A 22,645-nucleotide genomic window follows, 5' to 3' on the forward strand; every position below is an offset into this window, starting at 1 on the left:
GTTAGTTTTTACAGGGGAGGAAGAATGAATGATAGCGTTCCTGAGATGGTGTTTTGTTTCTTGTTTCGGGGTGTCCAGGTCAAATAATGCTTGGTAGCATACATGATTTTTAAAACTTGGTACAGGCACCTGCGTGGCTTAAGTCGTTAAGCGTCTGCCATCAGCTGAGGTCATGATCCCAGGGTCCAGGGATTGAGCCCCACATTGGGCTCCCTGCTCGTGGAGAAGTCTGTTTCTCCCTCTCCCACCTCTCCCGCTTGTGTTCCCTCTCTTGCTGGGTCTCTCTCTGTCAAATAAATAAATAAAATCTAAAAAAAAAAAACAAAAAAAACTTGGTACAGGCATTAATCTCTGCAGCAAAAACAAGTCGGGGGATATTGCTACTGAGGGAAATAGTTCGAAGTGGGTTTAAATGAATTCAGTGAAATCCAATTTAGGCCTTTAAAAAGTACCTATTAAGAGAACCTAGAATCTCTTGGTGATTGGATAGCAATTAAAGAATCTATGGTGGAAACAGGATAAACAAACCTGAGTTTAGTTGCTGTCAACCCTGGATTCTAGGTAAATAGAAAATAAAAATGACAAAATCACAATCGTTTCCTCTTCTTGCCTAAAAGTGGGGGGAAATGGCAGTCGGTAAAACTGATAAGACTATTGCCCTGTGGCTAGCTAGGATTGGGGACGAGGGTCAACAGCATTAGCTCACAGTGTCCCCTTAGGAATCTTATGGGTGCTAAGGACTTGTCTTTTTTTTTTTTTTTTTAATATTTTATTTATTCATTGGACAGAGAGATCACAAGTAGGCAGAGAAGCAGGCAGAGAGAGGAGGAAGCAGGCTCCCCGCTGAGCTGAGAGCCCGATGTGGGGCTCAATCCCAGGACCCTGGGATCATGACCTGAGCCAAAAGCAGAGGCTTTAACCCACTGAGCCACCCAGGTGCCCCTGCTAAGGACTTGTCTTAAACCAGGTTAACATGACGTGGGGAAAGAAAAGGGTGGGGCTGTGAGTGTAAGGCCACTGTCTCTGCAGCAGAAGCTGCCTTTTAGGATTTGATGCCAAATCTGCCTCTGGAGATGCAGGGAGTTCCAGAGGGTTCTACGGGGTGAAGAGTGCTTAAACCCTACTTTTGTTAAAGATTTCGAATGCAGAGGCGCCTGGGTGGCTCAGTCGGTTAAGTGGCTGCCTTCGGCCCACTCAGGTCATGATCCCAGGGTCCTGGGATTGAGCCCTACATCGGGCTCCCTGCTCAGTGGAGAGCCTGCTTCTCCCTCTCCCTCTGTTTGCTGCCCTGCCTACTTGTGCTCTCTGTCAAATAAATAGTCTTAAAAAAAAAAAAATTCAAATGCAAAGGAGGGCCCCTGGTGGCGCAGTAGGTTAAGCATCTGACTCAGTTTGGGCTCAAGCTGTGATCTCAGGGTCTTGAGATCAAATCCCTCATCTCACACATAGTCTTCTATGTCGTCATCTGGGAAGTGACATACCATCACTCAGCTGTTTCCTATTGGCCACGTGAACCAACCCCAGTACGTTGTGGGAGGAAAATACAAGGGTGGGAATACTGGGAGGCAGGGATCTTTTGTGGGGGGGAGCGTCTTGGAGGCTGGCTACCACATATGGTTCTGAAATTAAATTTCTCATGCCTTTCTGAAACTCAGTATAAAGTAATAAAGCATGTCAGGTCATCACTCACCTTCCCCCAAAAGATGTCACAAAATGCTCAGTTTACAGTTGTGTGGTCATTACAAACATGCATATATCATGCAGCATGGGTTTGAGAAGCGAGCGGGAAAGAAGTCTCTGGAAGATAGTATTTTCATATTTATATAGTTCAGACTATATAATGTAGTAATAAAAACTAGTTCTTAAAGTTTCGAAATGAGTCATAACCTTTTGTCAAAATTTTTATTAAAACTTGAATTTTTCCCTTCACTACGTGAGTAGAAATTCATATATTTTTAGATCTGTCTTACAACATGTATTTTGTAATTTGAGTATATTTCAATCAAAGGCAGGTAGGTTTCTAATTAACCTGGTAAGGGAAAAGTAGGTAATAATCCCTACTGATAATTTCCCATTATTCTACATTTATAATTTAGAGGGCAAAATGATTAGAGAAAAAAATCCAAAAGATTCCAATGCCGCCAACTCTAAGGCAATGTTCCACTTACAGGATCTAATTTGTAGTATGCCCACCCAAGAGGCCTAACCCTTTGTTGCCTAGGATATTCATGTTTAAAGCCATATAAGTGATTAATACTTTAATAAAAATGAGGCTTTCAAATCATTAGGGTAACAATCACTTATAATCTCCCCAAACTATCAAATACAGTCCTTTCTGGCCTTCACAATTTAACCTGTCTACAGATCTCTTCTGCTACTTTATGAAGCCAATAACATTTTGAATTGGCAGAGCTATTTTTCCATAAGTTTTTGTTACTGACACACTTCTGTTATTACCTAGAATTCGTGTTTTATACTGAGCCTAATAAGTAACGTCCTTCTCCTTGGGTCCTCTGAGTTCCCTGGAAAAGCTCAGGCTAAAATCCGAAGAATTGCCTTACCTTTGCAACCATAATGTCAAAACTCTTTCTCCTCTAATTCTTTCCACCTACTGTGTCACAGGGAGAGGAGGAGAGAGTAAATCATATTGTTGGATGGAAACCAGGCCCTTGGAGACAAAACAGCCCTGTGTGAAAGGGAGACCACCTCCTGGGCTTCTCCGGATGCTACCGCCTCCCCAGGGCCCTAGAGGTGGAGCTGACCCCCGCAAAAATGGGAGGCTACAACCTATTCCAGGGAATTTGACACATAAGTCTTATAGTTTGAATTTATATTGTTCACGTCTCTTGATTATCTTGAAATGAACAGACTGTAATTAAGAACTTTCAAAATACCAGGAGCACATGTTTGTTGAACAAATTTTATATGGGACAATGCCACAAACAGAATAGCCACATTTCTTCTAACCACCCCCCTCGACCTCAATTCCTCTCCCAGCAGTAACACAGCAAAGGAGCCTGGGACAGGCATACAACTTTCCCGACCTCTTACTGAAAAAGACAAGAGTTACAGTATACCATGCAATGCTGAACGTTCTGCTTCTGTTCCGTGTGTGTTAGAGATCCTTCTGTATCCCTCCACTGCAGCATGACGACATTCTTCTTTACAACCACAGAGTGCTCTGTGGCTTGGATGCGCTGGGATTTCACCAGTCATCTCTTGATGCCAGGCTCCCGGTGCCACTGTGAGCACCCCCCGTGTGTGCATCATGGGCCACGTGCCCAGATTCGTAGAGGAGAGGCCCTGTGCACGCTCCATTTACTTTAAAGCCCTCTCTGGACACGTCTTCCCTTTCTTCGATTTCAATGTAGTTAAATGTTGCCAGTATAACGTTTTCTGCACAGTATCTTTCATTTATCAGAGCAGACAATAAATCCAAGACGATGGCACATATAACATTGTCCATACCTTATACATCCTCACATCTGGCATCCTCTTCAGTGCCCAGCTGTGGCGGACACTTGATAAATGTTTGAGAGAGAAGGAAAAGCTAACTGGACACAAGGGATATGAGACGAAAGTGTTCATAACCCTAAGTTACTAAAGTTTGAAAGCAGGTCTTAACTTGGTTAGTGAATCAAGATTTAATTGGATCCTACCTTCCAGATGTACCTTACATCTAGAAGCTGGGAAATGTTTCAGCAATTTTCTTAGTCTGGGCATGGTTGTGAGAACAATGAAGATTCTTACTTTACTATGGAAGTTTTTTTAAAGAAATTGTGTGAAATGAACGGACAAAGAAAATGTACAATTCAAGACCCGTCAGTTAGGAACATCTGCCTTCATGCAGGGTTTACAGCATTTTATACATGCATTTTAATGTAAAAATATGCCATATATACCCCCACCCTCTGCTCACTGTCTACAGAGCACATCCTTGATGGGCAGCCGAGCAAGCGAACGATGGCTTCCTTTGGGCTTGGAGCGGAAACACTTCCTCCAAGGAGTGCGGCAGGTGGCAATTCTGTCCCTGAAGGTCCAGAAATGACCTGGCCCGGTTAAGTACTGCTGGCTTTGAAAAGGAGCAGATGGAGGGGAGGGAGGCTGATCCCATGGACCACTGCATATGACTGGACAGTGGTTTTGCAGTTGAGGAAACAAACAGGACAAAGTCAGAAGTGGAGAACTCTTGGGGTAAAGCAACAGATGAAGTTACAGATGAGTTTGTCAATCTGTGGAAAGAAAATGATGTCTCTGAATTTCTGTTAAGAATGGTGATATTTCATCCTTAAATCTCATAACAAAGGACAAGGCTTAGTTAATAGTATGACACACATTCATGTGTAAGAATAAATTGTTGGTGGATCCTTTAGTCAACAAGTATTTGTGAAGCATACGAGGGCTAGGCCCTGTGCTCGGCACTGAGAATATATAGAACTGACCAGAAAGGGCCATGATGGCCATGGGAGGTGACTTTTCCCAGGAGTGTCATACACAAGCCAGCAACTGCAGAGCTTTCCCCGACGTCCCCATCTGTGATGCTGGCTTGGGCCCTCTGCCTGCTTTGGTCAGTCAAGTCACTGTGTTCTCCAGTCCCCCGCGACCAGCCTGGGCCCACCTCCTCACCCTACCGGCCTGGCCTATCAGAAACGGGGACCAATAATTCTGTACTAACCAGAAAAGGCTAGGAAATGGCCTTTCCAGAGATTTGTTTTCTTGCCTTCTTCCAAAAAGGAAGGATTTATACCTCAACATTTATATCACAGCCCCCCCACCCCCCGCTGTCCCCTGCTGCCGCTTGGGCATCCTCCTAAAAGAGACTTTCAGGAATGGGTGTGGGGACAGGGCTTGGGTGCCATTGGGTAGAGCACTCAGTGTGACCCTTCGTGCAGGCCTGGCCAACCACAGACTTTACTGTGTGAGGCAGTTTAAAGTTTAGGACCAGAAAAGAATCTTATCTTCTGAATGGAAAACAAAAACAAAAACAAAAAACCACCCTCCCCCAAAAACCCAATGCCCCAAACCCTAAAACCCCCAAATCAAAACAAACAAATAAAACAAGAAAAACCCTGGATGACAGCAAGTTTTGGCACAGCAGCATCTAACATTTTCTGGGCAGTTACAGATAACACAACACCAAGCTTATGAATATTAAAAAAAATATTCCCAAAGAGTCAAAGAAGTCTAGGACAAACCAACAAAAATTCCTTTTCTGTCTGGGCCAGGGTACTCTGATAAGTGTTTCCTTTTGCACAGAAAAGAAAAGCTGAGATTGAAGCCATGCTGACATTCACATAACAGGCCTGATTTCTATCAGAGGGCAATCTAAAACAATAGAAAATATTTAATTTCCTTTATTTGAAAGGAAAACCATGAAACATTGGAGACAGTCATTTTAACAAATTTTTCTTATGGAAATGAACAAGTTGTTAAAAGCTAGGTATCAGTGGCATTGTTTTAGAGCTGACAGGCTTTTTGATGAAGTCAGAAAGTTGATCTACTTAAGACTAGACCAGTGACTCCAGGTATATTGGACTAAACAAAGCTGACAGGGACATTATGTTGAATTACTTCACAGATGTGAGAACCACCAATTAGAGCAGAGCTCAGTGTCCTTTCTTTCAAATAATAAGGACACGGGGAAACTTCAGGTTAGACCAAACTGTGTGTTCATCACCGCCTTACATAAGAGAACAGGCATCAGGGTGATGAGGTTATTTTGTCCTTACTTACCGTCACATGCAGGAAATCACCTCAGGCCTTCCCTTCAGGTGTCTGGGCCCCAGGTTCCTTGGAATCTGGAGTTTGGTGCTGTAGATGGAGGCTGTCTAGCTTCTGCAGATCTCCTATAAGACCACTTCTAAGATCCTTATTGTTTCTCAGAAATTCTTTTACCACTTGCAGTCGGTTTAAGATCTGCAAGAGGAAATCATATGATGTACGGCTTAGATCATTTAATAGCAGGCTTGTAATTCAGATGGAAAACTTACTAGGTCCGAGACTGGCTCCTTTTCACGTGTCCGCCAATAGTTGGTTCTGGGGTCACACAAGGGGTTGTTTGTTTGTCTCCTCAATTTTTTTTGCTTTTTAAAGGCTAATATCCAAAATAGATGAGGAACTCGTACAACCCAATAGCCAAAAAACTCCAAATAATCCAATTAAAAATAGACAAAGGACCTAAATAGACATTTTTCCAAAGAAGATGTATTATTGGCCAACAGGTACATGAAAAGGTGCTTGACATTGCTCCTCATCAGGGAAACATAAATCAAAACCATGATGAGGGGACACCTGCGAGGCTCAGTCGTTAAGTGTCTGCCTTCGGCTCAGGTCATGATTCCCAGGGTCCTGGGATTGAGCCCTGCATCAGGCTCCTTGTTCAGTGGGGAGACTACTCCTCCTTCTCTCATTTCTCCTGCTTGTGTTCCCTCTCTCTCTGTGTCTAATAAATAAATGAAATCTTAAAAAAGAATAAAGAAAAACAACCACAATGTGATCTCACCACATGCCTGTTAGAATGGCCGTCACTGAAAAGACAAGAGATAACCAACATTGGAGAGGAGGTAGAGAAAAGGGAACCCTTGTGAACTATTGGTGGAATGTAAATTAGTGCAGCCAGTGTGGCAAACAGTACGGAGGCGCCTCAAAAAATTAAAAATAGAGCTACCCCATGATCCAGCAGTTCCACTTCTGGGAAGATATCTGAAGGAAACGGAAACACCATGTCGAAGAGATGATGTGCACCCCTGAATTCATAAGCAGCATTATTTACAACAGCTAAGACATGAAAACAACCTAAGTAACCACTGAGAGATGAATGGGTAACAAAGATGTGGTATATATATACAATGGGATATTTCTCGGCCATAAAAAGAAGGAAATTCCACCATTTGTGGTAACATGTAGGTCGGGTCATCACGTCGTATACCCTAAACTTATGTAATGCTGCATGTCAATTACATCTCAATAAAAATGGAAAAAATTTTGTAAATTCTTTTTTGCTTTAAAACCTCCTACATTTGTAGGAAAGGCCTATATAGCTACCCCATCTCTATATGTGTATATACACACATTTGCATATATATATATATGTTCATATAAAAATAAAATAAGGGGCGTGTGGGTGGCTTATTCAGTTGGGCAGTCAATTCTTGATTTTGGCTCTGGTCATGATCTCAGGGTTGTGGGATAGAGCCCCGCGACAGGCTCTGTGCTCAGAGTGGGGTCCGCTTGAGGTTCTCTCCCTTTCTCTCCCTCTGCCCCTCCTCCCACTCATGCATGCTCTTTTACTCTCAAATAAATAAAATCTTTTAAAAAATAAAATAAAATGAAGCCCTTTCGTTTGGAATTTGTACCTGCACATTTATTACTATTACATATATGTATACTTATTACTATTAAATATTTATAAAATATACATGTTTTAATAGTAATAAATATACAGGTACAAAATTCAAAATGAACACATTGGAACAAGGTAAAAAGTCAGTTTGACACAGTCAAAACAAACTTTTTAAATTAAGAATGGGGAAGGCTTATGCAAGGTAAAGGGAGAAGAGGAAATAGAGGTAGAAAAACAGAAAGTCTGGAAAAATTAAGGAATATAGTCAGACAGACTTGGATTGTGAAGCCCAGCTTTACCACTTAACCAGCTTTGTGACTCTGGGCCAGACACCTGATCTCTCTGAGCTTCCTTGCACGTATGCAAATGGAGGACAATGATACCAACGCTGCCTAGGATTCTTAAAAGGACTAGAAATAATCTACTTCAAGCGCTTAGCGTCGCTTCAGGTATATCCTTTCCTTTCTATGGTCATTCCACAAATATTTATCCAGATCCAGTCTACTGCGTGCTATGCACTGCTCCAGGCAAAAGATGCTTAGCCACCTCCATTCCTCCAAACTCTTGGGCTTGTCTTGCACGTGTCTCTGTGCCCCTTCTCACCACCCCACGTGGGCTTTGAAGCCAGTATGGGTGACAGCCTCCTCCCAGCTCTCCCCACTCCTGGCCGCCCTGGGCTCAAGAGGGAAAGACTCTGCCCTTCCAATGGCTAACAAGCCACCCACACTTGCTTCTTCCACCTTCCCTTCTTTACCCCTGCCTGAAGGCCCTTCCTCCAGGTGTGCACCTGCCTAATCCTCCGCAAGCATCCCCCCAACCAGAACACAACCTGCCCCTCAGCCCCAGGGGCCCCAGCCGATTGGGCTAAGTCCTGATCGCCCAGACTGTGCTCCACATAGTACTTCTAATGCTTAGAAGCAGCGCATACATACAACGTTGACTGTTTACTGCCTCCCCCTACCGGGGTCTTTGTTTTGTTCACTGACACACACCAAGCTTCCAGAACAGGGCCTGGCACATGGGAGGCACATGGTCTGTAACTATTTTTGAAATGTCATAAATGAAGGGTCATTTCCATCCCTCCTCCCCACTGCTCAAGGCTCCCCAGGGATCTCTGTGGAGATGGTCCCCCCCCCCCGATTTTAAGAAATCACTAATGATTTTAAAGAATGCACAAATTCCTTACATGTTTCTCAGCTGCCTACTGTGCTTGCCATGCTTTTGCTGAATGGCTAAACTTGCTGGACCCTAATAGAGCCCTGAGGGCTGGCAGAGCACGATGGAGGGGTCTTGGGTGGTGGCCAGAGGCTGCTGCGGATGGGCCCATGGTGGGCACACAGCATAGGTGTCCCAAGGGGCCTAAGCAGCTGCTGCTCCCACTTGGCTTTGGAGTGGAATGAATCTCGCAGGCACAGAGAGTGGATTTTAATGGGAACCCCTTTTTAGAATGCTAGACATCATGGAGGTTCGTCAACTCAACAGAACGGGACGGTAATGAGCTCTGTCTGCTCGGCAGTCCCTGGCACCCCCAGGCTCCGTGATGCCCTGCCTGGAAACCGTCACAGTAAATTACCACCATGAACCTTTTTTCTCAAGTTGGCTTTCCAAAGTTAGCCATGCTGGTTTCACGAACACTAGAAACAGGTCTTGTGAAACAGTCACCAAAAAAGCCCGTGGTCCTACTATAACCATGGTGTTTCTAAATTCCTGGATGCCTGGTTTTTCATCTTTTAGCATTTCAAATGAGAAGGCACCTTACCGCTGATAGTGTCTTACAATAAACTTCTTTCTTAGAAGTAACTGGATTCATGCTGTCTTACAGTTCATGGCACTTGCAATTCAATGGAATTTGGTTTATCAAATCCTCTGACTGTGGAGACTAACCCTAAAGTACACGGATGCCAATATATGGTACCGAACCTTCCAGAAGAGAGCGGTTCCACAGGCTGTGGAAAGCCAACTTTCAACTTCTTCGAGATAATAGGCCACTCAATCCTAACTTACATTTTGATCAATTGAAATAACAAGAGGGATGCCATAGTCTACTGAACAGAAAGCATGAGAAATGAGAATTTATCAGTGCTATCTAGAGACTCTGGGGACCCAGAGGACAAACCCACTCACCTCAATTTCCTGTTCGTGAAACAAAGATAATGAGGGTCAGAATTTACAGTAGCTAGCTCCTCGGAGATAGGGGAGCTGCAGGGCTGCAATGCAGAAAGGCATAAAACCAGGCAGCGAGACCCAGGCCTGCCCTCACTTGCCAGCCGTCTGGCCTGGCATCTGTCAGCGCCTGTCCTTGCGGTTGCTGCCTCCCGTGGTAAACAGGGGGATCTGGGCCCTGCCAGGTTCCCTGCCAGCTCTGAACTTAAACAGACTCCTGGCTTGAGTGCGCCACTATGGACGCATTTTGTTGTTCGGTACACAAACAGAAAAAAAGAACTACGGCTCCCTCAAGAGAGAAGACGAGTTATTGACGCCTCTGGGGCCTTAAGCCTGATGGTCCCCCCTCCCCCACCAGGTTGTCTCCTGTTCCCCGAGGCTTCTAACAGAAGCCGCAGAAACAAAACTGGGGCTGGTTCTAACCATGTTTTAAAATAAAGTCAGATAAAACACACGGATTTAGAGAACAGAAGACGTAACCATCTTTTTCATTTCTGTACATGCCTATGGTGTGCTCGGGTGGGAGCATCCAAAAACCAGTGGTTTTCAATCCCTCTACTAAAGGAACTCACCAAGTTGAATGAATGAAGCATCTAGGTCAAGGTCAAAATGGTTAATAGAGGCCTATGGGGCAGTGAGGAGCAAGGCTTAATAAATGAAACACACACTTTGTATTAAATACACACTCTGTCTTTAAAGAGGTAAGCAGCAAAACTCCTTTCCTTGACAGGTAGAATGGAGAAGTAAAATGATTTGTCTAAGATCTCCTGGTGATTTAGAACTCCAATCTAGCAAGTACTGGAATATGTCTGAACTTTCCTAGTACAATTCTACTACTGTTCACTTTTTTGGTACCTTGTGTGTAACAAAGGGGATTCATTTGTCCTGTATTCCCTAGCAGGACTTAAGACCATCATCAACTTGCCATGTCCTAAGCTGGAAACCTTGCCGATCCTTTAACTTCTCCTTCCCCATCTTCTTCCAGCCCCATGCCACATTCCAAGTAATCTAAGCAGCCACTAAGAGCCATCAGCTCTGCCCAAGTAATGCCTCCAGAATCTGGCCCCTTTGCTGCCCCTCTAGTTTTTTTCCATTCTCACAGGGCTGTGACAGCCCCCTGCTAGCCTCCTGCCTGCAACTACCGCGAGTTAACTTTCTACAAACCACAGCAGATCTATCCGATTTACTCGTTCTTGCTTAAAGACACCTGTTGGCTCCCCACTGCTTTTTGGGAACAAGGCCCAAGCCCCTTGAACAGCAGAGCAAGCCTTTCAAAATATGGCTCCAAGCTCACCTGACTGCCCTCGCTTTGGACCGTCCCTCCTACACCTGCCTTGTCACCACTCATGCCCCACTGTTCTTGTAGACATCTGCCAGTGCTGCCAGCTCCTTCGGCCAGCAGCACCCTTCTGCTCTTGCCAGTCTGCCACACTCTTGTGTGATTCTGCTAGTTCCAGCTCAACAGCACCTTCTTGGCAAAGTCTTTTTCTTGTAACCATCCCCTGACCTGCTGAGAACGCCTGGAGCCTTTTGTTCAGAACCCTGCTGTATCCCTTACCACATTGGTCCACTCTGTGCACACACTGGGCACTCGACTGTTGGCTGACCGAGTGAAAATATTTGTGGCGAAGTAATATTGGTCTGTGCCAAAAGCATACTCATTTCCGGAAGCGATCTGACTTCTAAATCAGAAACATAGCTGGAAGTCTGCCAAAAGGAGAGACTTTTCCTCCCCGGTGCCTTTCTTTGTATTGTTTACTCACACCGAGCGGATGATACTTTTTTTTTTTTTTTTTTTTTTTTTTTTTTTTTTTTTTTTTACCTCTTCAGGCAAGACGTCTTGTTCTTGTGCTTGAAGATAGATCTCTTGAAGTTTTTCCTTTAGTAATTCCATCTCTATTTCGTTGACTTGACTCTCACTCAGATAAACTCCTGTTTCGTATTCACACCCATCGCGCTGATCTTCGTCAGGAATGTGAACAGCCCAGTCAGATGTCAGCAGCTGTTGGATTACCGAACAGATGTGTGAATGATGGAATGGAAAAGATGCTCCACCGGGTTGCTCAAAGAACTTGTAACTAAACATCTTTGACTGGATCCACTTCAGCAATACCCTGTGACCAGAGATAAGCTTCTCAAGCCCAGCACAATTCTGGATTTCGTATCAGCATCTCTCCCCCTGCTCACATTCTATAATGTCATTTAAATCTAAGAAACTCTAAATTCTAAATGAGAGACTGCAGTTGCCTTTTCCCCCTTAATTCTTTAGGACAAAAACTATTAAATCTGATTTTTACCTGTTCTATTCTGGTGTATGTTGCCACAATCTCTGGAATATTCTTAAATTCATTCAGGAAATTTTGGATCTTCATCTGAAAATCTCGAAGCCAAAGAGAAGACACTTTCATCTCTGAAGAATGCATGATTTCGTTACGACACTTAATCACCTACCGAAAGGCCAAAAAAAAAAAAAAAAAAGGACAGAAGGTTTCAAAGTCAAATAACAGAGTAAATGGAGATTTTGTAGTTCCGAAGTAAAATTACAGGGCTGCCTGGGTAAGCCCAGTTAAATGTTTGGCTTCAGCTCAGGTCATGATCCCAGGGTCCAGGGATGAAGTGCCACATTGGGCTCCCTGCTTAGCAGGGAGCCTGCTTCTCCTTCTCCCTCTGCCCCTCCCCCTGCTGTGCTCAACTCTTGTTCTCTCTCTCAAATAAATAAATAAATAAAGTCTTTATTTTTTAAAATCATTTTTAAAAAGATTTTATTTATTTATTTGACAGAGAGAGGAATCACAAGTAGGCAGAGAGGCTGGCAGAGGGAGAGGGGAAAGCAGGCTCCCCGCTGAGCAGAGAGCCCGATGCGGGTCTCGAGCCCAGGACTCTGAGATCATGACCTGAGCAGAAGGAAGAGGTCCAACCCACTGAGCCATCCATGTGCCCAATAAATAAATTCTTTAAAAAGGGGGCGGGGCGCCTGGGTGGATCACTGAGTTAAAGCCTCTGCCTTGAGACCCTGCCTCATGATCTCAGGGTCCTGGGATGGAGCCCCGAATCGGGCTCTCTGCTCAGCAGGGAGCCTACTTCCCCCTCTTTCTCTGCCTACTTGTGATCTCTGTCTGTCAAATAAATAAATAAAATCTTGGGGCGCCTGGGTGGCTCAGTGGTTTAAGCCTCTGCCTTCAGCTCAGGTCATGATCTCAGGGTCCTGGGATCGAGCCCCACATCGGGCTCTCTGCTCAGCGGGGAGTCTGCTTCCCCCTCTCTCTGCCTGCCTCTCTGCCTACTTGTGATCTCTCTCTATCAAATAAATAAATAAAAATCTTTTAAAAAAAATTTAAAAAAAAAAAAAATAAAATAAAATCTTAAAAAAAAAAAAAGCTATGTCACATAACATATGTCAAGTGGAATAAAAAAAAAGAAAATAAAAATGATAGGAAGGCTTTGTTAATTACAAAATCCACAAGTGAGGCGTGTAGGTGCTACCAGGGCTTGAGGGGATGTTCAACCACCTGCTACCTAGGAGTCATTGGAATCAGAAATACAAAGAAGCCTACAACTACAATTAGCCTTGAAATCTTGTGACTGGCTGGTTATCTCTTACACAATCCCCAAATCTCTTAACTTAAAACTACCTGCCAAAAAGCAAGAATATTGGTTTCTGGCTCTGGGTACACCCAAAGCTGAAGCAGACAATGCGAAAATCTTGTAAATATTGTTGGAACTCCAGGAAGCTGGGTCAAGGGGTTAAATATGTATCATGGAGCTTGAACTCACAACCCCAAGATCAAGAGCTGAGCTGAAAGCAAGAGTCAGAAGCTTAACCAACTGAGCCACCCAGGCACCCCATGTTTCATTTATTAATATATAATTCACACAAAGTCTTCCACATTCTTAGTTAAAAGATACAAAGGGGTCAACCTGGTACTGTGAATTTTTTGCCTCTGCTGAAAGCATGCAAGATTCTCAGTCCTTTCCACTGCTGGCATGCCAGCAAAATATACATGCATTTTCTCTGCATATTATATATCATCCAGGTATGCTATATATGCTTTTTGATGACCCTCAAAGAAATAAACGTGCAAGAGCTGTTCTCTGGTGTAACAGAGAAAGTCTAAATCCCCCAGAGAAAGTCTAAATCCATCGTGATCTCTTCTGACATTGTCCATTAGTGTTTATGCTTCCTTCAGTCCCGTGTGCCTTGGTCTTGCAACTATAGCCAAAGAAATTCAGAAGGGCAGGATTCAAATGTTGGCATATCATGGACAGGGTGGTGCACTGCTCTTCTTTTTTTTTTTTTTAAATATGGAATACTTTGCTTCTGTTTATGGCAGACCACGGAAGAGAAATCTGTGGTTTATCTATTTTGGCAGCAAACAGTATAAGATCAAGGTCCTGGGAAACCTCAGTGAGGGAGAACTAAGGGGTCCATCTCCTACCTGCATTTGCATGGGGCTTCTCGGACATAGAGAAGGTGCATGCGCTGTGAGCCCCGCTAGCCCACTTTGCGACGCCAACCTTGAACCAAAGCCTAACATTCCTTGCACACCGCTGTTTTGGGGAGAGCCTGTGTGCTATGTGTGCATGGCTGCTTTGGCACCACAGGGTGCGTCACTCAGCTGGTCTTCAGAGTACCCACCCGACCGACTCTCACTGTGTGGTTTTAAATCTGCCGGCTCTTACCTCGGTGACTTTCTTTCGATCAACGGTGAAGTGATCGCAGGAGTTGATGAGACTTAAAAGAGCAACCGCATCACATTCCTCGGGGCCGGTTTTGTCTGCCAGTCCTCGGGGCATGAAAGCCTACAGTAGGGGAGGCACAAGGGACACCTGAGTCTCCTCCAACCCTAAGAGCTAGCGGGGACAGGTGTTATTTGCCCGCTTCCCAAATGATGACCGAAATTCTCTTACTGAGGTTTCGAGGTTGAGCCTCATGAGTCCAAAACGCAAGTTCGGGAACCAGTGTCAGAGCTAAGTCTTGGCCAAGGGCGGTAGCCAAAGGGCTGCTCTGCCTGTCCCTCTGCTATACGGAAATACTTTAAACACTGGACAGAACTGGTTTCCTGTCCTTTCCTAACGGTATATAAGCAGGCTACATGGGTAGGAGGCACTGAAGTTTCAGTGGCTGAGTTGTGGAGAACATTTGAAATTTAAAAATAAGTTACTCCCAAGTGGGCACTTTAGGCGCCTGGGTGACTCAGTTGGTTAAGTGTCTGCCTTCGACTCAGGTCAGGATCCCAGAGTCCTGGGATCGAGTCCCTCAGATCAGGCTCCCTGCTCAGTGGGGAATCTGCTTCTCCTTCTCCCACTGCCCTTTCCCCTGCTCGTACTCTCTCTCAAATAAATAAATAAAATCTTAAAAAAAAAAAAAATAAAGATGACTTGAGCAAGTTCATACGGTAGCATAAAGTTAAGAGCCTGGGCTTGGCAGTGCGACACAGCTGGATTCAAATCTCAGGTCTGCCACTTGCCAACTGAGTGACCCTGGGCAAGTTACTTACCCTCAGATTCCTCATCAGTAAGTAGAGGATAAGTGTCTGAAGCTGCCTCGAAGGGCATTGCGAGAATTAAATGAGTTAATGCAGGGGAAGCACTTGCGCGGTGCCTGGCACGTGCTAAACCAACAGGCTGTAATGTTGGCAATTACCGTGTTGATGATGCAAGGCGAGCATGACCTCCCCAGAAGTTACAGATGGAATCCTAGGGTTTGAGATGCTCGATATACCAGAAGGGCCTTGTTCTGGCATGATCTTGCCTTTTGTGGGATTTTAGGGCATGGACCCCAGAGTGGTGTCACTACAAGTCTTGGGTATGTTTCTTTCCTGAAAAGTCCCAACTTTACACCTGAGTGCAACCACTTCGCCAAGCTCAGAAGCTCACCAGTACATTCCTGCCAAGGGACTAGAAAAGATGACAGACTGCTTGCAGTAAGAACTCTAAATAAGGAGACCTGCTCCCTTGAAAAGAAATCCATCGCAGCAGGCAAGCAACAGCATTGCTCCCTACAGTACTGCTTATAATGGGATTCCAACATGGGCTTGCGGTCGGGGGCCCACACATGCCAAGGAGAGTCAGGGCTACGTTCCTCACCGTGCTGGAATCCTCCACTGGAACCTCCCATAATTAAGAACTCTGTAGGGCGGCACCTGGGTGGCTCAGTGGGTTAAGCCGCTGCCTTCGGCTCAGGTCATGATCTCAGGGTCCTGGGATCGAGTCCTGCATCGGGCTCTCTGCTCAGCAGGGAGCCTGCTTCCCTCTCTCTCTCTCTCTGCCTGCCTCTCCATCTACTTGTGATCTCTGTCAAATAAATAAAATCCTTAAAAAAAAAAAAAAAAGAACTCTGTAGGGACGCCTGGGTGGCTCAGTCAGTTAAGCATCTGCCTTCGGCTCAGGTCATGATCCCAGGGTTCTGGGATCAAGCCCCGCGTTGGGCTCTCTGCTCAGCATGAAGCCTGCTTCTCCCTCTCCCTTTGCCCCCTCTTGCTCTCTTGAACGCTCTCTCAAATAAGTAACATCTTAAAAAAAACAAACTTTGTATGCCCTCTATGACCCATATCCGAAGGTACAGTAGCCAGTAACATCACTCTTTCCACATCTTAACAGCCACTGACATGCTGAACCTCTGAAAGTTTATGATGCGTGCTATGATTTATTTTTAAAATATTTTATTTATCTCTTTATTTATTTAGAGGGAGCATACCAGCAGGGGGAGAGGCAGAGGGAGAGAGAATCCCAAGCAGACTCTGCGCTGAGCACAGAGCCTGACACGGGGTTTGAGCCCATGACTGGAAGATAATGACCTGAGCTGAAATCAAGAGTTAGAAGCCCAATCTACTGAGCCACCCAGGCGCTTGTGGATGCTATGATGTTAACACAGAAGGTAACTCGTGTATCAGAGCTAAACTAGGGCAAAAAAATTGAAGGAAAAATTTTTTTTTTTACCTCCTCTCCTGCTGGGAGGATGGTCCCCAAGTTAGAGGGGATCTTAGGTGTCTCAAAGCCAGGCAGAATTTTTCTTCTCCATGACACGGTATGTCCTGCCTGACATTTTCTCACCAACATAGACCTGTATTTTCTACATTCATGTTTTTTATTCTCATCATTATTCCCTTTCTTCCAAATTAGAAGCTGACGGGGGCTCTGCTGTCTCTGGGCCACCGAAAGGAGTTTCTTAAAATGGTATCACATGCCATTTTGTATGTGTTCTGTATGTCAAATGCACAGTGGTGGGAAATGCGTGGTACTCCCTCCCCCTCCCCTCCCCTGCCTTTTCAGTGAGTAGGAGACGAGGTTGCAGAATCCAGCAGGGGCTGGATCACGCTGGGCTTCACTGGCCCTCGAAAGGAGTTTGCAGTTTATTCTAAGGACGTCAGGAAGCCATCCAGGGGTTTTAGGCAAGGGAAGAAAGTGATCTGATTCCCTCTCTTGAAGACCACACATTCTGCTGTGGGGAGAAGTACCCAGAGCAGCAGCAGAGGCGGCCAGGTGGGGGGCTGCAGCCAGCAGGAGGCAGGAGGCAGAGAGAAGGAACTAGCTTGCAGGTATAAACAAGGGGGGAATGACCAGGACAGAGGGAGGGTGGTAGCAGGTTGTGGCTGCTGGGGCCTGGCCACGGGGTTGGGGGTTAGAGATGAATCCTGCTTGAGGAGGAGGGAGGGAGTATGGCAAGGGGTGGAGCATGCTGCTGGACAGGGACACCTGGAGCTCAGAAGAGAGGGCAGGGCTGGGGAGACAAATCGGGGGGCCATCAGCATGAGTACAGTATTGAACGGTGAACTCCACGGGCCGGGGCAGTATCGCCAGAAGAAGGGGACAGAAGAGGCCTGAGAAAGGCGGGTTGGGGATGGGAAGGAGGCTGAGGAGGAGCCAGGGAGCTAGGAGGAAACTCGTGGGGGACAGTGACGTCACCAAGTCATGAGTGCTTCAAGAAGCAGGGCCAGTTGTGCCAAATGCCTGAGAGGAGAGAAAGATGAGGCTGGAGAACTGAAGGTCAAACGTGCCCGACAAGGCAGATGCAGAGGGCTGGTAGGGCCAGGGGCCAGGCTGGAATGGCTTAAAGAGTCACGGACAGCTGAGGAATAGAGCGCAGGCACAAAGCCCTTTCTAAGAAGCTCCACTGGGTATGCTTACGGGAGGCAAATACAGAAATGTGGGGAGAGAGCTGGAGGGAATGGCTCAAGGGAAGCTTTTCTTTTTATTATTTATTTATTTAAAAGATTTATTTATTTATTTGACAGACAGAGATCACAAGTAGGCAGAGAGGCAGACAGAAAGAGAGGAGGAAGCAGGCTCCCCCGCTGAGCAGAGAGCCCGATGAGGGGCTCCATCCCAGGACCCTGGGATCATGACCTGAGCCGAAAGCAGAGGCTTTAACCCACTGAGCCACCCAGGCGCCCGGGGAAGCTTTTCTTTTTAAATTTTGTTTTCCAAATATTTATTCAAGTGTTTTTTTAAAGATTTTTTTTTTTTTTTTTTTTTTAATCAGAGGGAGAGAGAGGGAGAGAGCGAGCACAGGCAGACAGAATGGCAGGCAGAGGCAGAGGGAGAAGCAGGCTCCCCACTGAGCAAGGAGCCCGATGCGGGACTCGATCCCAGGACGCTGGGACCATGACCTGAGCCGAAGGCAGCTGCCCAACCAACTGAGCCACCCAGGCGTCCCATATTCAAGTGTTTTTTTAAACAGCTTTATTTATTTATTTTTTTATATCAAAGTACTCCCTCCTTGAGAGAGACACTTTTCTTTCTTTCTTTTTCTTTTTTTTTTTTAAAGATTTTATTTATTTATTTGACAGAGATCACAAGTAGGCAGAGAAGCAGGCGCATGGTGGGGGAAGCAGGCTCCCTGCTGAGCAGAGGACCCCCCCACACACACACAATTCGGGGCTCGATCCCAGGACCCTGGGATCATGACCTGAGCCAAAATCAGAGGCTTTAACCCACTGAGCCACCCAGGTGCCCCTAAACAGCTTTATTGATATAATGCACATATCATATAATTCACACCTTTGAAGCACATAAGTTTTTTTGTTTTTGTTTTTGTTTTTTTAAAGATTGTATTTATTTATTTGACAGACAGAGACCACAAGCAGGCAGAGAGAGAGGAGGAAGCAGGCTCCTGGCCAAGCAGACAGCCTGATTCGGGGTTCGATCCCAGGACCCCAGGATCATGATCTGAGCCGAAGGCAGAGGCTTTACCAACTGAGCCACCCAGGTGCCCTCCTCCAGGGAGAGGGAGAAAGAATCCCAGGCAGACTCTCCAGTGAGCTTGGAGCCCGATGCAGGGCTCCATCCCAGCACCCTGAGATCACCACCTGAGCCAAAATCAAGAGTCAGATGCCCAACTGACTGAGCCACCCAGGCACCCCAGTTCATCACTTTTTATGGCTAAATGACATTTCATTGTATGGACAGGCCACAGTTTGCTCATCCATTCATCAACTGATGGACATTTGTGTGGTTTCCACCTCTGGCTGTTATGTTATGAATAGTGCTGCTGTGAACACTCATGCCCAGGTTCTTGTGTGGATGTGCATTTTTTTTTTTTTTAAGATTTTTATTTATTTGTCAGAGAGAGAGCGAGTGAGAGCGAGCACAGGCAGACAGAGTGGCAGGCAGAGTCAGAGGGAGAAGCAGGCTCCCTGCAGAGCAAGGAGCCTGATGCGGGACTCGATCCCAGGACACTGGGATCATGACCTGAGCCGAAGGCAGCTGCTTAACCAACTGAGCCACCCAGGCGTCCCTGGATGTGCATTTTCATCTCATTGCGTACAAACCTAGAAGTGGTACTGCTAGGTCATATAGTAACCCTGTGTTTAATCCTGTGTTTTTTAAAAAAATTAAATAAACAGAGGTAACATTAAAGCTATCTGTAGGGTGGTGGGAATAAGCTGGGAGGTAGACAGAATGGATACCTGAGGTCTGAAAGTCCACAGGCAGGTGGGAGGGGATATGGCCCGAGGTACAAGTGAAGGGCCAAAGTGGTGAGAAGAGAGATGCCCTTCCTCCTTTGTGCCAGAAGGAAGATGATGGTGCACAGGGAGTAGGTTCGCAGGTCTGGTAAAAAGATGAGGAAGCACAAATCTGGGGGCATCCATCAACTCTTAAGAAAAATTGCACAAAGTCAGTAGCTGGCAGTGAGAGTGGAGGAATGGGAGCTTGGTGAGGGAAAGGCAGCAACAACTGTCGGCAGGAACAGGAGCCCTATACAGAGCCATGGCCAGACCACGGGAGCTCATGATCAAGAACTAAAAGTGAAACCATTCTGCTCCCTTGTGAGATTCTCCCCCTGAGCACAAGTAGATGATGGTGTCATCGGGACTGCTGTTGAGCCATGCAAGTTCAGAGGAAGGAGAATAAAAGGAGGATGTGATCGAAGAATATAAACACTGGGGTTGGACTAGAAGGTCTGTTAGTGACAGCAACAAAAAGGGGCATGAGCAGGTCACACGGGCTTCAAGAGGACTCCAAGGGTATGAAAGCAGCAACAAAGACCAAATAGGTGAGGGACAGTCACAGTGAAGAGCAGAATTTTAAGTTTCTCTTTTCTAAGTAAAAGTAAAAGTTGGCAATTCTGTGGTGTGTCAACAACAAAAAAAACTGGGAAGAGGGTGTAAATATGGTGGGTTTACGGGTTCAGGTTAGCCATGAGTCTGTGGCCACTGATCAAGTCCAACTTCCTCATCTTTGAGGTTAGGGAACAGAGCCTGGCGTAAGGACATGCAACAGCAGCAGAGCAGGGACTCTGATCCCTGCTTCCCAGGCACTAAGTCTGTGCCTGTGGCTAATCAGCACATAGAGGGACTACAAAAGTTAATTTGTGTTAGGGGCTGACTTTGCCCTGCCCCACCCCACTCCTTACTGGGCTTCTGGAAAACATTAAAAAAAAAAAAAAAAAAATCCCCAATTGGCCCAACTGGCAAGTCACAGAGCCAAGCTCTAAGTCTTCTCTCTGGCTGCCCACTCCACCCAACCTCCCCAAGGTTTTATTCCTTACCTGGCCACTTAAAGTCCATTCTGTTTCAGCCCTAACTTCCCTTGGCTTCCTCTGCCATCCTGATGGCACCATACAGCCAAAATGAGCTACTCAGGGAGCCTACACTCAAAAACGCCTTACTGTCTCTCCCTCTGGACCTGTGTTCAGGATGCTCGCTCTACATCTTGCCTCAGCGTCTCAAGCAGGGGTGGCAAACTTAAATGTCTTGTTACCAGAAAGGTAAAAGGAAGCTTCTACTTCGCTAAGCTAGATCGGATCCTGTACAGCAGCTCTGAACTGCTTGGACACTAAATCCTAGATCAAACACCCATTCCTCTATCTTTGCATTTGTTTATGGGGCTCTGGGCTCCAGGTGACCGGCTACCTGGTGGCTCATCTCCTACCCTCTCAAGCAGGTGCTTACCTTGGCCACCTCCCAGGCGTCGACGGGCCAGCGGCCCGGCCGGCAGTTTCCCCAGTGGACGTCTCCATTCCTGTTGGTGTGGTGTTTCAAAATCTCCCGTTTCCACTCTGCGCAAACCTGACACTGAGGCTGAAACTACAGGGGGCGGCGGTGAGAAGGGGCCCATGAGGGAGGGGCGGCGTTTTGGGCAAGTGAGCCGGGTCGTTGCGGTCTGCCCTGCCCCAGGAAGGGCTCGGGACCCTACGCTCGGGGACCGGGACGGGGGCCAGGGGGGCCAGGGGCTCACCTGGCGGGCGCGCGGGCTACACCGAGAGCCGCTGCGGCAGGCGGCGCGGGGGCCCAGGCTGGGGGCTGCGGCGAGCAGGCCGCGGTGGAAGGCAAGCACCTCGCGGGAGACGAAGCCCTGTAGGCAGCCGCGCAGCAGCAGCAGGCAGTGGCCCGCCTTCACCCAGTTCTTGTACTCCGCGCAGTTGAGACGCGCGGCCAGTTCAGCCAGCACCATTTCCCGTTGGGGCCCGGGGGCGAGGGGCGGGGCGGGCGGCAGTGCGCAGGCGCGGAAGCCTGGGCGGTGCCGCCGCCGGGGCTCCGCCCAGAGCCCGCCCTCACGTGCACGGCGAAGGAGCCAGAGCTCGCGCGGCGCCCAGGATCCCGGGGCGGAGCCTTATGTCTTAAAGGGTAGGCCTGGTCCATCCCCGTGTTAGGTGACAGCAGATGTGTGATGCTTGCCTAAAGAGCTTGTACTCGAAACTCTTACGCCCTCTTGTCTGTTCCCCCAAACCGAGACCCTGCCAGTCCCCGATTCGACCGCCTCTCCTAATGTCTGTGCTCTTTTATTGTAGAAATACAGAAGATGCTCAAGGCACACTTTTTGAATTACATATGTTCCTTGCATTATACAAGTCTATAGTTTTAGTTCCTAGGCCCAATAGATTGGCTGTATCAAGTAAGGGCATTAGTTCAGTGTGACTGCTGGCTACCTGCATCACGCATCTACTCTGCGTCTGCTGGGTCAAGGTGACACAAAGCTCAAAAACATTAGCCACTGGACCATCTAGCAGAAGCAAACAAGATGCACATCCCCTAGATTCTGTGGAGGGCAGCTGCACCACCCAGAGTCGGATAAGGGCTTCTTCCACTATGGTCCTGAAGCATCCAGCTTGGATGATTATTTAATACTCTTGGTTATAATTAGTGCTTTTTACATAAAGCACTCTTAGTTAACTTCCAAATAAGTGCCATGAGGATCAGATCTTGAGCTTGGAAGAGTGTTAAAACTTTCCCCTGACTTCGTGGTCAAGAGCAAAGTGGCACCAGTATGTAGGAGCCCTAGCTCTGAATTTCAACTGCCCCTTTTCAACTGTTTGATCTTAAGTAAACTTAATTTTAATCTCAGCAAATTACTTCATTTCTCTGGGGCTCAGTTTACTCATCTGTAAAAGGAGGATATTAATACCTACCCCACTGAGTTGTTGTGAGGATTAAATACACATTGAAATACTTAGGACAGTGCCTGGCAATAGAAAGCTCTCAGGAACTATTAGCTATTATTTTACATGGATCTAAACGTGCCCTTCCATCAATCAGTCATATTTCTGGGCAAGGTATTTGAACACATCACTGGCCACTTGGAAGTGGAGACAATATATAGAAAATGGTGAGATCTGGTCTCCTGGGGTTGTGCAGTACAATGCTCGTTGGCCTCAGCTTTTTTCTTAATAACCTCAATACTAAATCCACCCTAGGTAAA

The 22,645-nt window shown here is 46.4% G+C and overlaps 1 protein-coding gene across 2 annotated transcripts; it reads right to left on the reverse strand.

Annotated features, from left to right (window-relative positions):
• Positions 1 to 2,906: 2,906 nt before the first annotated feature.
• CXHXorf38 (chromosome X CXorf38 homolog) lies at positions 2,907 to 21,445 on the reverse strand. 2 transcript variants are annotated; one of them, XM_059158624.1, is made up of 7 exons: positions 21,185 to 21,444; positions 20,899 to 21,033; positions 14,186 to 14,305; positions 11,803 to 11,952; positions 11,328 to 11,507; positions 5,734 to 5,916; positions 2,907 to 4,232 (listed from the first exon to the last, which is right to left on the reverse strand). In XM_059158624.1, exons 1-6 carry the CDS (start codon positions 21,398 to 21,400, stop codon positions 5,755 to 5,757), a joined length of 963 nt encoding a protein of 320 aa, XP_059014607.1. In that variant the 5' UTR covers positions 21,401 to 21,444; the 3' UTR covers positions 2,907 to 4,232; positions 5,734 to 5,754. The 2 variants fall into 2 exon arrangements, with proteins under 2 accessions (XP_059014607.1, XP_059014608.1); XM_059158625.1 differs by lacking the exon at positions 20,899 to 21,033 and having other exon boundaries at positions 21,185 to 21,445.
• Positions 21,446 to 22,645: the final 1,200 nt, after the last annotated feature.

Source organism: Mustela lutreola, chromosome X (assembly GCF_030435805.1).
Source record: "Mustela lutreola isolate mMusLut2 chromosome X, mMusLut2.pri, whole genome shotgun sequence".
NCBI classification, from domain to species: Eukaryota; Metazoa; Chordata; class Mammalia; order Carnivora; family Mustelidae; genus Mustela; species Mustela lutreola.